Below are 15,032 nucleotides of genomic sequence, written 5' to 3' on the forward strand. Positions count from 1 at the left end.
CACTTACCTATGTAGCTGTCTTCCTCTTGGAGAATTCTCAGTACTTAAAAAATAACTGGCAAAAGAAGAGAAAAAGAAATATGTTCAGCCTAGGTATTATCAAGTCATTTGAACCATGAATATAATGAACATCATAGCAAAGGCTCAACAGCTGCAAATCAACAGACCTGCATGTAAGCAATTCATTAATTGATTAAATATGACATTGATATTTCAATATTTTAAATTAAAGGCCTCATTTTAAAGCTATTTAGTAAAAGCAATCATTTCCATACAGTATTGACAAACAACACAAAAATTATTGGTGGAACTGAGAGATAGATTGTCACCAACATTGTGAAAAGCACTGAACACCTTTACGCATAATGTGCCCTTGATTAATGCATATAACAGTGACTTCATTTGACAGATTATTACTACAGCCATGTATACAATGCAGCAGTTGACAGTTGTTGCAATATTCGTAGTGGCTGACATGATGCACAGTGACTTGGCAATGCTGTGAACCATACTGGCGCTGTTGAGGATGACAACATGTCCTATCAGCAATGCTGCAGTTACTTCCATTCTCTTCATTGCTAGTAACTGCGGCAATGCTGCTTGCACAAGCGCTAGTCCTCAACAGCATCAGGGCTGCTTTATTTGTCCACAGCAGTTGTGATGCAATTTGCAACAGTATCAAGAAGCTGAACATCATGTCAGCCTTATTCATTCATTCATTCATTCCAGTAGATTGATATCCCTCCTTTCTTCCTTTGTGGAAGTCAAGGCAGCTGGTGGGACCTGCTTACTGTTTACATCTGCACACTGCTCATGACCACAGGGCAGTGAACAACAAATTAATAAATAAACTCATTAAAGCCTTTGTAAAACTTGATAAAAATATAACTAAAAACTGGCAGACAGCTACAAAACCCACTAAAATAAAATAAAATAGGACAACTACTCACTGGCCAGAGGCCTGAGTGAAAAGAGAAGCTTCAGTCACCTCCAGGAGACTTATGCTGGCCTTGGGCCAAAATAAACCAATACATACATACACCTCCAGGAGACTGGACCATGTGGATCTCACTGGAGTGTGAGTTCCACAGGCAAGTCACCAAGCAAGCCTTGTCCCACATGTGGGTTTCAGCGGGCATCAGCATGTGGAGCAGGGCCCTTCCAGCTGATTTAGTCCTAGACCGATGAGTAGATTTGGTTAGAAACAGGTGTCCCTTAAGCTATCCAAGGTCCAAGCCATTTTGGGCTTTAACGATAATAAGCAGCATCTTGAATTGCACTTGGAAACAGATGGGCAACTAATTCAGTGTCTTCAAGTTTGAAGTAATATTATTCACACAATGAACAGCTCTAGATATTCCTCTGGTTGCCTCTTTCTGCACCATCTGTAGTTTCTGAATATTTTCCAAATAGCCCCACACATAGCACATTGCAATAACCGAAACATGATGTGACTAAAGAATGGGTGACAGAAGTCAGATCAGCTTTTTAAAGGAAGGGATGCAGCGGTGCACCAGGCAAAGTTGTGCAAAGACACTTCTGGCCACATGGATCTGGTGCTTCTCTAGGAGCAGTACCAGATCCACGAGGACCACCAAGCTATGAACTTGCTCCTTCAGAGGCAGCATGGCCCTGTTCAGAATAGGCTGGAAGCCCTTACTCTGAATGCCCCCCACTAACCACCATTACCTCTGTTTTGTCTGGATTACATTTCATCTTGTTAGCCTCACCCAGCACATCTCAGCTCAGAAACTCCTCTGCCTCCCAAGGATCAGATGACATAAGAGACAGAGTTGGGTATCTCTTGCATATTGATGACACCACAGCCCAAATCTCTAGAACCCCCAGTGAGGTCCACCTGGCTTCATCATTTTGTTCTTAGATGCCAGGTGAATACCTTTTTGTTCAACCAGGCCTTTTAAATTTTGGTTTTCAGATTTGAACTGATTTTTAACTAATGTTAAAATGAGTTTTTAAGCTACTTTGTGTTTTAAGCTATTTTGTATTTTCTTTTCTTCTTTTTTGTCTGTTATGATTTAATGTGTTATGTGTTTTTACTCTATGTTTTAATCCTCTGTTGTGAACTGCCCAGAGAAGAATTTGTTATGGGGCGACAAACAAATAAAGTTGTTTATTATTATTTCTTGTTTGCACAGTCAAACAGATGTTATCGACTGGTTTGTTTTATCCAGACATCGAGTCCTTCCCAAGGACCTGGGATGTCAGAATTTTGTTATCAATATTGTTGGTATAGGTATCGCTGCAAAATCTATTATTAGATTTTCCCCCAGCAGTTTCATACTGATGTTAAACAAGAGGGACACAATCAATCCCGGTGGGACCCCACAGGCCAATGTCCATGGAACTGAACATCAGTCCCTCAAGAATACTTTCTGGACCAGACGCTCCAAGTAGGAACGGAACTAGTCCCAAACTAAGCCATGCAGCCCCAACTTGGAGAGACAGGCCAGAAGTAAACCATGGCTGATGGAAGAGGGAGTCCCTGAGAAGTTCAGTAGAATTCCCTGTCTAGTTTCTGGTGTAGATCATCACCAGGGTGACCAAAGTGGTTTCGTTCCTATAAGTCACATATCACAAGTCATCTGAGAAATCCTTGGAAAGCTTGACAATGATTTCTTAATTATTTATACTGACAATACTTTTATTTAAGTCAATGAAATGAGAAGGAAGATGTCATAGTCTCTTCTTGCTTGTTACCTTTAAAAAGTTTTTACAGTACACTGGGAGATGGAATAAATGAAGCTTCTCTTTGCACTAATGCATAAAGCTTATTTTAGTGCCTGCAAGTGAAACAAATATGGTTAACTTAATGTTAATGCTGTTTTCAGTAAAATGGATTCTATCTTAATAACACACAGGTATTTTACCTGAACAGACAAAGAAAAACAATGCTCACATCTTTTGCGTATTTTCATCATATGCCAAGATTTTGATAACTTCCCAGTTTCCAGAAGTCAGATGTCGTATATCAAATTGGTCACTCTTAGACTGCAGGAAAGAAATTTTTTTAAAACAGAAACATTATTTCCTATGGTTTTCCATTATCGTGGAATTGCTTGTACATGTGATTGGCGATTATAATGGCTGACATCCACTGCAGCATAACATGGTTGGTGCTAATTCACCTATGCTGATTTGGGCTTGCAGTGAAGTGCCAGCGGTATTGCCAGAACTTTTGGGCAAGATCAAAATTTGCAAATGCACAAATACTTCAAGTAGCACTGAAAGTACTAGTATGAAGGAATAAGAACTAGACCTCTTGAGTTTCTGTAAATAAACACCTGTATTGTATCATGTATTAATATACCCAAACCTCTTCTTGTAAATAAGCTCTGATAAATGAAATGTGTTATATTCAGAAAAGCTCTGCAGTATTGTAAATAGGATTTATGTGCTTGCAAATCTCTGTGAATTTAGAAGGCTGGCAGGGTCAAAAGTTCATTCTTGGTTTTCTATAGTTTCACTTTTGGTTTAGCATTTTGACAGTTGGTTTTTGGAGGACAAGGAGATTTCAAGAAATGGAGGGAATTTTTGTTTGGTCTACGTGTAATTGGATGGGTTGTTGGGCCAGAGAAACTATAAACTGGGAGTGTTTTGAGAGGGATGTTAGTGAAGTAAACAGAGTCCTGAGAGAGAGTCCTGAGAGACAGAGACCTGGAAGATGGAGAAGTCAAGAGCCTGCTGGAGAGAGAACTAAGGAGTCTAAGAGTCAGAGTTCTGGAAGGAGAAGTCAAGAGAGTCTACTGGAGGAAGTCAGAGCTGGAGGTTGTCGAAGGCAGAAGAGAATTTCGAAGCTAGAGAAGTGACATCTGTTGGAAAGAGTCAGAGCTGAAGGTTGAAGACGACAATAAGGCTGTACTCATGTGGCTATAATCAGGCTAGCGAAGCTCACCTTTTAACCCAGGTTTTGGGTGCAAGGGGGCCCAAAAAGCGGGTTAAGTGATTGTATATCATTACGACAAGGCTTCACACTGCACCGACTCACAAGTAGCCTCCTGATGAGGAGGCTACAACAAGCTTCCTGGCATCAGGAGGCTCCCCAGAAGGCACTGCACACTCACACAGTGCATTCAGGGACTTCTGGGGACCGGGATGCCTCCAAACCCTGCCGCTCACACTGGCAACATTATGGAGCCAGTAATTGTCTGAGTGGCTGATCTGGCCACCCAGAGACGACTGATTGTCTGTGGGGAGACCGGGTCAACCCCCCTTTAGGCTCTTCACACTGCTCATGTGAACAGCCTCAGAGAGTCCTGGACGTCAGTCTGCTGGAGGGAGAAACCCAACTGGAATCACAAGAAGAAAAAGAAGAGCCAGGCTATATTGAGCCCCAGACCTGTGCTCTAATCAGAACTACCCAGCAGGGATGTGTGAAACGTTTCAGATACAAAACATTTTGTACCCAAAGCAGCCCATTTTGGGTGTTTTGTAGATAAAACGAAATACCCATTTTCCAGTTCTGAAAGTTTTGTACACAAAACAAAACATCCCTGTTTCAGCTACAAAACGTTTTGTTGTTTCAGACCTCCATTTTGTGGCAATCTCTGAGTCAGTCTCCATTTTGTGTTTGACATCTCTTTGAATTTTCCGCCCTTCCAGCCTTCCGATCAGTGATCTAAAGCACGGACTGACCTGCTAACGATTCCCTCCTTGTTCCCCATTGGCTCTTCTGCCTCTTGCCACTCTTTACTGACCCCACATTGCCACTCTTTACTGACCCCACTTTGGCCAGGGGAAGGGTCGAAGAAGGGGCAAGGGTGGGGAAGTTCAAGGAGGGATTTTCAGTTCATTCAACAAGTTACTCATTCGCCATTCTGCCTTTTTGCCTCATTGAAGAGAGAGAGAGAGAGAGAGATTGCAGCATTGCATGCCTCAAGTTGCCATGATGATGCCATGCCATTGCCTATGCCTGCCTTGTTGCCAGCCTGAGCCCAGCCTGCCAGCCTGCTATGGCTACTGCATGCCAGCCAGGGAATGGATTCAGGGGCAGAAGAGTGGGTTGGTTGGTAGTGCTCCAATGGGTGCCCGCCAGGCTGCCACCACCCAGATTCCAAAGGAACTGGGCAAAGGGCTGGTTATTTGTGATTTGTTGAAGTTTACACGTCTTTCAGGTTTTCCCCCATAGGGAATAATGGTGGTTTCAGCAAATGTATTGCTTCACGTTGAGGGGAAAGGGGTGGCCAGAGTAGAGTGTGGTGGATGGTAGTGCCTAATGGGAGCAAGGAAGCGACCAAAATTATTTCAAAGGAATTGGGCAAAGGGCTGGTTTTTGGTGAATTTCTGAAGTTTACGCATCTTTAAGATTTTTCCCCATAGGGAATAATGGCGGTTTCAACAGCCCCATAACTCCACTAGGGGGCACCAGGGTCACCCAGGGTGAGTGGTGGTGTAGTACACATAGGGTGCCAACCACCCCCATGGGTTGCTAACCCATGGGTTGCTGGGTGGTTGGTACCCTATGTGCACTACACCACCACTCGCCCTTGGCAACCCCAGTACTCCCCAGGTGGAGTTATGGGGCTGCTGAAACCTCCATTATTCCCTATGGGAGAAATCTTAAAGACTTCTCTTCAACAAATCACAAAAAATGAGCCCTTTGCCCAATTCCTTTGGAATAATTCTGGTAGCTCTCTTGCCCCCATTGGGCACTACCACCCACCACACTCCACTCTGGGACACCCCTTTCCTCTTGATGTGAAGCAATACATTTGCTGCAATCCTCATTATTCGCTATGGGGAAATTCTTAAAGATGCGTAAACTTCAGAAATTCACAAAAAATTAGCCCGTTGCCCAATTCTTTTGAAATTTGGTTGGTAGCTTCCACCCATTGGGAACTACCACCCAGCCCCACTCATTTGGCCCTGGACCCTCTTTTAACATGGGGGAAATTGTAAAGATGCATAAACTTAATAAATTCACAAAATCAGCCCTTTGCCCAATTCCTCTGAAATTTGGGTGATAGCTTCCACCCATTGGGCACTACCATTCCCCCTACTCATTTTGCCCTTGGACACTCTTTTCTGATCTGAATTGATTCAGATTTGGATTCAGAAAATTCAGCTACAAAATGAAACGGGTGATTCGGATTCAGAAAATTCGGGTACAAAACAAAATGGGGGTGTTTCGATTCAGATCTGAATGGAGATGAGAAAATTCCAAAATGCACACCCCTACTACCCAGCAAGCCAGAAGCTAACAAGAAAGCACAGAGGAGTCTGAGTAGGGACCAGTAGAGAGTCAGGTAGTAGATGCAATTTTCTAGTTTTTATTTTCCCTGACCTGCTCTGTTAATAACTGTTCTGAATTTGTTTGTTTTTGCTGCAAAAGTAATTCAACCTATTTTCCTAAAAGTAAATTTTCTTGTTAGGAGGAATAGAGGCTGTTCCTCCACGGCTAGTTAGATAAGAAACACATTGCTGATGGTGAACAAGCAACATGTTTCCTATCTAATGAGTGCTTGTGGAGTGCAAGTGCACTACTTGAAGTATATCCTACTTGTGCTCTTCAGCAAAAGTGCAAGTCTGGTACTTCACTGTGAGTCTACAGCAGTCCAGGTGGATTGGCATTGCCCGTGTTATGCTGTGCTGAATGTCAACCAATACTTTCAAATGAACAATCTGCTCATTTAAAAAGACCCACATTAGGCATATGACCTTTCGGGGGGGGGGTGTTTGCATGCTTGTTTGTTTGTTTAAAATATTACTACTCGGTACTACTCAGTTGATCTCACAAAGACAATCAAATAGATAGAACAATACAGAATTAATAAAATTCAGTTGAAAGGTGGACCCAGTTAAAATCAGCTACAAAGATTAAAAACTTGCTAGAACAAAGAATAAAACCTAAAAAGCCTCTTTAAAAAGGCAGTGGGGTTTTTCAGTTGTTTCTTAAAAACCCAGAGGGAGGATGTATTCTGTGCACACTATATTCCATACATAAACATCAAGTGTGCAGAGGCCACAAACATAAAGTTCAAGTGAGTATTGTTAGATGCTTCCACAGAGTTTGGGATTGTAGCTGTAGTCTACAGCAAGAGTAGGCAGAAAGCACACTGTGGTCTACAAGCTGACCACTGGATAACTGGATAATGTGTGATGGACCAACTGCAACCTGATAGTTGCTTGGATTTTTGCAAAGAATGTTGAGTAATGTAAGTCTGGATTTGATCCAACAAAGCACATTTTTAAACAGTCAGCATAAAATATTAGTTATCTTCTGCATGTCTGTGATTGTGAGTACAAGTTTTTTCTTTGTAAATTTAAATAACTTGATGGGCTTCGAGGGGGCAAGAGCAGGCTATTCAAGACTGAAGTCAGTCGGATCTATCTACAAGTACATGTACTTTTCCTCATTGTAATTAGAACTGGTCATGCCAGTTTCCTTAACGTTTATTACCTTTCCAAATTTTCTCATGACGTTGGGCTCTGAAAATTTGTAATCATAAAACACAACTGTGTAGTTCTTTCCATGTGGGCAACTGACTCTATTGATTTTGAACCAGACAACAATTTGTATCTTTCATCCTAGAATTGGAAGGAAGATTACGACTAACATCCAGAATAGCACAGCGCTTGCTAGTGAATAGTCTTTTAGGAGGTAAAAGAGATCAGGGGAAATGGTCCCCTTTCCCCTCCCACTGCTGCTGGACTGCAGAAGAAGGAAGCAGCACAGCTAGTTTCCAACCTCTGTGTGTCCATGCAGGGTTTCTTCAATTGTCCTAGTACTGAGGGGAATGTCAGCCAGCAACTCTATCAACCTAAACAAAAAGTTGGATGTGGAGAGCATAATTGTGGATGTGTATCCCTTAATTAGCTGACTGCAAATGTATCTAGTATTTCTTTATGATGGCCACATACGTATGTAACGGAGAACCATGGGTCCAAGGGACCCATAGGTCGGTTCCCCACCACCTCCACTCTCTTGTCCAAATTTGGACATACCTGTAATAGAGAGCTCCCTCTCTGCAGTCTCTCTGACTGCAGAGAGGAGGGAATTGGCTGTGCGGGCTTCCTTCTTTCATGAAGGACAGCCCGCATAGCCAATGAGAGCCAGGTTGAGGCTGGAGTTAATGCAGCCTGCATTTCTGCACTTGCACCTAACACATGTTGCATAAAACCTTGGGTTGGAATGGAGAAACTGACTACAATCCAAGAGTACGAACAGTTCATAGAGCAGAACCTTGGGTCACTCTCTGAATGGAACTGATGTTCTGGGGACCAGGCCTGCTTTGGGATGTGACAGTCCAGTAACCTACGCTCCTGTTCTGCATTACATGTAAATGTAGCCAATGACTGACTATAGAAACATCATTTTAGCGTCCATCTTGATTACTTGACTAAGTGAATTAAGATTTTTATATGTATTGGGATGCCATGTTACCTGGTTGCTTGGGTGGCCCTGTGCAGTCTGGAGAACGGCGTGGCATCCCTCCTGTGGGGCTTTTGTTCCCTTAAGGAGGCAGTAGGGGTGAGAAGGGTCCAGGCTGGTCAGAGCCCAGTGGGGTTGAGAGAGCAGGGCAGGGCAAGCTGCAGGAAACAGCCCCAGGGAGACAGCTAGGTTGGGTGTGGCAGGAAACAGGACGCAAGGTCAGGAAGGGGGCGGGGCTGGAAGTAGGCTTTAAGCACCATCAGCTCTGCACTGGTGTATTTAAAGACAAGGCAGCTGATGATGAGGAGCTGCTTCTGAGTATGGGAGCCAGGAGTTCTCCAGAAGAGGGAACTGGCTGAATGCAGCAAGCCAGGAGGAAGACTCAAGTGACAAACTTTCTCCCCTGGCTGTTCCTGAGGATGGCCTTTTTGTGGTACTGACACAATCATTCTGGAGTCCAAGGAGGACTAGGAGCCCACCCCTTCCCCTGGGAGTCTGACAATATGCAAAAACAAATGAAATTCTGAAACTGAAAAAGAATATTGCATTTCTCTAATAGTCACTTCCTTCAACCTGCTCTTTCCCCCCAAAGTGACCACGGAGAAGGATTAAGTTTGACTCATGGCACACTCTTTCGCTCAGTTTCTCTTAGTTCCTGACATGACTGCTGGTGGCAGGGCATGAGGAGAACTCAGAGGCAAGTATCTGAAATGTGCGCACTGCCTCTGAGCTCACTTCCCTTCCTTTCTGATCATGTCAAAGTTGAAATGAACGTTTTGAGCCGCCTCTTCCTCTGGTTGTGTTGGGAGTAAAAAAATGCTGAAGCTCTTGCTCTTGCTTCTCAAGTAATTGTGGGAAGATTGACAAACACAATGTATTTAACTGAATTCAATGAATACTTCTCCAATTTTCAGTGGGCAGCATCCAGACTGCTAGTCATAACAAAATCAATGAGACAAGTTATTCATGACTATCTTTAGGCCCACCACTTTCAACTGGACTTAGTAATGACTAACTTAGTCTGGGTGCTGTCCACTGATTCCCTCTCTCCCTTTAGCCCCCTGCACCCCATCCTACCATCTTACAGAGAGTCTTCAACTTTTGAAGGGGTACAGAGGTTGCTGTGGGAAGAAGGAGTGGGAAAACATGAGCAGACTTAAGTTGCCATATGGCTGGATCCAACCAAATAGTTACAGATTCAGTAGTTACAACCCAAATGTTTCATTTGTTTACAGACTTCAGAAAATAAACTTACCCGAACATTAAACATGGCAATATGGTGAAATTCACCACGGCCACCTTGTTTAACAGGAACTGTCATAAAGAACTTGCTGCCATCTTTAGAAAAAACTGGCTCTTCATTCTATAAAGATGAAATAGAATAGCTTTCTGACATTTTCCATTAAACTCTACTTCATGGAGCCTAGCATTGTTATTAGTGAAGGTAGACATTGTCAGACTATTGAAGAAAAATAACATTTTGAGTAAAAATCACAAACTTAGGCAAGAAATCAATATAATCAAAAAGGATATTCAGTGCTTTCCTTATAAAGCTTCAGAGTTTGTTGAAGCAGATTTTGCAAAGCAACTACAATATTAAACAAAGGGAGGCTTTACATGACTGCCTGTCTATATTTACAAAGTAGGTATGAGAGGAACCAGAGTTGCCAAAGTGCACAGCACGTGCTCCCAACAAGCATGGCATCTGAACCAGCCCACCTCCAGATCCCAATCCCAGTTACCCACTTCCAGCTTAGATTTTACCAGCTTCTCACACCCACTTGAAACCAGGAGTTGAAGTTAGCTAGACAACATTGGTAAAATCCAAGGTGGAAGTGGGTAATCAGCATCAGGAACTGGAAGTAGACAGGTTCAGACATAATGCCTGTTAGGATCTCATACTCCCCTGCATTTCCGGTTCCTCTTGTACCTACATTTTAAGTACATACAGGCAATCATGTTAAGCCATCCATGGCTAGAAAAAAGTAGGGCTGTTCACACAATCGCTGAAAGGGTAGGACAAGCATCCTATCCAGCTTCAGGAGTTAAGTACACTCCAGATTTTTGATAATCTGTCAGGAAACAAATAAGTAGTAGGGGAGCAGAGTGATCATCTGTTAGAAGCTGGGCAAGACAGCTTTCCCTCCTACCTCATTAAAATGTTGGGTACAAGTGCTGATTAGGAAGGTGCTACTCTATCCAGCTTCCAGCTCCAGAGGTGCTCTTACCCCAAACTTGGGGTCCAGGGCCTCCATACCGCCTGGGGCCCCCCAAATCCTCTTTAGCCTATCCTAGGTGGTATGGTTTGTGCCCTCAAAACCCTATGTGTTAAAAAAATGATGGTTAACTTGCAGTGGGGGGAGGGGGAGCTCCAAAGGCTTTTAGCTCCAGGCTCCAAAATTACCTAGATGCACCTCTGCTGGTCTCACAGGTGATCATTCTCCCCTAATTGTTTACTAACAGATGATCAAAAGTTGGAGTATGCACAGCTCCCAATGATGGGTAGGACACTTAGCAATCATGTGAACAGCCTAGTTAGTCCTACTGACTATCTTCTAAGAAAACTTGTCAAAGGTCTGCAGTGGCACTCATTGTACTGGACTTCCAGGATGAAGTCTGGTCCTCAGGTGCTCTTACCCTCAGGTGCTCTTACCCTCAGCACCTCCAAATGTCCGGGGCAGCTTCTTTGCACCCCACTTCCACCGTGCTGATCTCTTTTTTGTGTGCCATGTGCATGCAGCATGGCCCAGGATGGGGACAGAGCCTCAGCCGAATGGACCTCCATGGCAGCATCTAAGCCAATGGTCAGGGGCTTGCAGCACTCATGACTTGCACTGTGCAGGTGTGTGGAAGCGGCTTGCCTGCTCAGGCTTCCAGCCAGGCCTAGGCCAGGACCAATGGCTTAGCTGCCGCTGCCGCCACCACCACAGAGGCCCATCTGACTGAGGCTCTCAGCCCCCACTTCATGGCACACAAAAAAGATATTGGTGCGGTGAGGTGGGTGTGGGGCTGCAGGGAGGTTCCCCCAGGATATTTGGAGGCCCCTGGGGAAAGGAGACTGGAGGGCATGCCATGCGAAGTGCAGGCCAGTGGAAAAAGTGGCCAAAAGAACAGGCCAAAAGTGGGGTGGGGGTGGCCCAAGGGGTGGCAGGGGGAAGGGGGCCTCGTATGGGGAGTGGGGCCTCCAAAGCCCTTTAGGTCTGGGCTCCTAAAATGCCTAGGTGCCACTGAAAGTCTTCAGTCAGAACTTTCTGCAATGAATGATGCCTCACCTCCTATGTCCTCTGAATTTCATTTTTATCCAAGAAAAATGATCACGAAAATTTCATTTTCATCCAAGATCATCATTTCATTCATGCTGCACCTTGTATAATCTAATGGTTTGGATCATAAGACACATGACAGTGTTTTCCTTCACCTGCTTTGTACTCCAATCACCTGCAGCCCTTGAAAGGTTGTTCAAGGGTTAGGGTCCTCTCCAGAACAGTATGAGAGAATCAGTGAAAATAGGGGGAACCATCTTGTAAGGAGAACTACTTTCTACTCACACAAGAAAACTTTTGGCTCCCAACAAACATTCAACCTATCAAAATAGCAATTTTTGTATATAAAGGTTGCATAGAATTATCAGTAGTTTCCTGACACATCTTATTTTGGAGGTTTTCTTGTATTTGAAATAGAAACAACATTTAGCCGAGTTAACCTAAAAGAGAAATCAATTTGGAATATCTACCTACTTACTTACTTACCTACCTACCTACCTACCTACCTACAATTATATATATAAACATATGGAACCAGTAAAACGTAATGGTGATTTTGACTGAAGCTCCCCTGAGAATCTGTGGGAATTTTAGTATCATGTTAACAGATATAGATACAGATATTAATAACATATGAACCTCCAGAATGGTGATATGACATTGATGACATTTTTGTGATCTGGATTAAGGGGAAAGAAAATCTGGAAGCGTTTACTAACTACATCAAAAGTATTAATCCATCAATCAAATTCACCAGCAACAACACCATGGAAAATCCACAAACTCCTTTTTAAAAAATGTTCTACTTAAAAAAGAACAAAGTAAGATAGTGACAGATTTATACAGTGAATCAACTGATGACCATCTATACTTTAACTATAAATCTTGCCTCCCAAAACCCATCAATTAAATATCGTATATTAAGTGGGACTTAGAATTAAATACATTTGCAATAAAGATTTAAAATTTCTCAAAAGAATCAGGGAACTTAAAGAACATCTTTTAAAATGTAATATCCTCCTCATGTGACAGATTCCAAAATCACAACAGCCTTATCAAGAGAAATTCTCCTCTACACAAGTAAATCTAATATGCTCAATGAAAAAAGGATCCTTTTTGTTGTAAACTTTCATCCTGCCTTGAAAAACTATTAACAAGCAGTAAAAGTAATCCACCTTGATAGCACATTCTGAATGACTGGAAAAAGTAATCAGTAGCCCTCCCTGAATTGCTTTCCATAAACGCCTAATCTGCAGAGAATGATTATTGGTGAGAGCAGTCCTCAATCCAACATGCAGCAACCCAGGATCACATCACTGTCAATCCAGCCGCTGCATTACTCACACTTTCCTAAGGGATACCATTGACTTTAGTAGTACCATTACCAAGAGGGTCTGTTACATAAGACATAACCTCACCTGTACTTCCACTGCTTTGGCTTATGTATAGAGTGCAAACATCTAGTCTGACACATGCAATATGTGGGTAAAATATCTTCAGACTTGAAGATATGTTTCAAAAACTACAAATCTGCCATCTCAACAAAGAAATTGTAACAACCTGTTCAAGATTTTTCCGTTCAGGCAACCTTAGTCTCACTGATATGGAAATATTTTCTATTGTGTGGCATACACATTGTGATATGCTGGACAAATGAGACATTTTTTGGATCTATGGACTCAAGACTCTTATACCTCATGGACTGAATTTACATAAACTATCTAATATCCGTCAGCAAAATCTGTCAATCATTCTCTCCTTGTCACCTGTTCTAGAACTCTGCAAACACAGCATTCTTAACTGCTACCTGGGGAGCTATATGTGCTCACACAACCTTTAAAAAAAATCCATCTGTTGATGATGAAGGCATAAGCCAAAACGGTCAACTAAATGTTTATTTCTGTTGTCACTAATCTTTTTGTAATATAACACATATATTTATATGCTATATTACACACACACACACACACACACACACACACACAGTCAATTTCAGCTTTATAACAAGTACTTGTTGAAAAATTTGAGGATGACACTGAAATAAGATTCAAGCATCGGATCTTGGAAATTGATTCTTAGTTCAAATCAAGCGAGAAAACAAACAAAAAGGAAGTGGCTACTATGAAAACAGCAAAGAGTCTTGTGGCACCTTGTGGGACTAACACATTTATTATGTTATGTTGACTGGAGCCAACAGCTTACTTTGCCAGATGCAAATGTATCTGCCATCCACATGTGTATTTAGAATTTTATGATCAGCCATTCCAGTACCAAATTTCCTGGGACTTGTTTTTTGTTTCATGCTTTGAAAATGAAACCATGTGTTGGAAATCTCTTTCTGCATCATTATACATGTGAAAAGCTACATGAATACTTTTCCAATTCATTAAAGGTTATTGGGATCAGACAGCTGAATACACCTGGCATTTCATCCTAGCACCTGTGCTAGAATATCTGCTTGAGATGCCATTGCAATATTCTTACGAGTCCAATGTAGCACCAGCTTTGTGATATTTCCATTCCCCTACATGGAATGTACTTTAAATGTTTCAGTCTTTTAAATTTACCTTGCATTATTAAGGAGAGTAATATCTTAAACATTGTTTTATTTAAAATGTAAATTTAATTTGATTAATGTAAAAAAAGTAACATGTTTCCTATTCCATAAAATTAATACAGTACCTGTTTTGAAAGCCATACTTCAGATGAACAGTCATATTTCTAGAAAGAAAATTACAGTTATAAAACACATACAAATTTAGTGCTCAGCTATAATCAGGGCATGCAATTCTTTTTTCTCATGCTTAAAATGGCTAAAACCAGGAATAAAAGCAGGTTGCATTTTGAAGTTCATAGAACATAGGCCATTTAATCTACTAATTCTAACAAATCCGATAAGATTAGCTATCATGTCTTCTGAAAGTTTTAAATTAGCTGAAAATTTGGAGAGTTTTGTCATTAGCCATCATCTAGCTACTAGAAATGTTTAGGTTGTTCAACACCTAAACATGGAGAGCGAGAGAAAGAAGGGTTTTTAAAAAAATCTGAGTCATTTGTTTCGAAGTGAACATATTTTTAAATGTCTGTCATTTTAATGTGCCTTTCTAAGACAGTACATCTCTGTACCTTTATAAAAATAATGTGTAATTTTATTAATTAAACAAGAGTTTCACAATTAAAAGATCTATGCTATGGTCCTTTTGGGGTAAAAGTTATACATTATCAAAATATTTATATTAGTAGAATTTCCACTGTAGAAAAAAATGTGTATGTGCATATGCCTGAATAATGTTTCTAAAACTTACTTTTAATTGCCTTTTATATTTGTGAGGCTGGAGCTGGAAGAACTGCTGCCTAATTTTTTATTTCCTGACCTTACT

General features: G+C 41.8%; 1 protein-coding gene across 3 annotated transcripts in view; it reads right to left on the reverse strand.

The window, feature by feature from the left end:
- DPP10 (dipeptidyl peptidase like 10) overlaps positions 1 to 15,032 on the reverse strand; it is a 992,794-nt gene that overhangs the window by 53,237 nt on the left and 924,525 nt on the right. For all 3 annotated transcript variants that reach the window (XM_053254262.1, XM_053254254.1, XM_053254272.1), the window contains exons 12-15: positions 14,335 to 14,373; positions 9,645 to 9,752; positions 2,918 to 3,009; positions 8 to 55 (exon numbers count right to left, since the gene is read on the reverse strand). In XM_053254262.1, the coding sequence (XP_053110237.1) occupies positions 8 to 55; positions 2,918 to 3,009; positions 9,645 to 9,752; positions 14,335 to 14,373 (287 nt within the window). The remainder of the gene's footprint in view (positions 1 to 7; positions 56 to 2,917; positions 3,010 to 9,644; positions 9,753 to 14,334; positions 14,374 to 15,032) is intronic.

This window comes from Hemicordylus capensis, chromosome 1, assembly GCF_027244095.1.
Source record: "Hemicordylus capensis ecotype Gifberg chromosome 1, rHemCap1.1.pri, whole genome shotgun sequence".
In the NCBI taxonomy this organism is placed as follows: Eukaryota; Metazoa; Chordata; class Lepidosauria; order Squamata; family Cordylidae; genus Hemicordylus; species Hemicordylus capensis.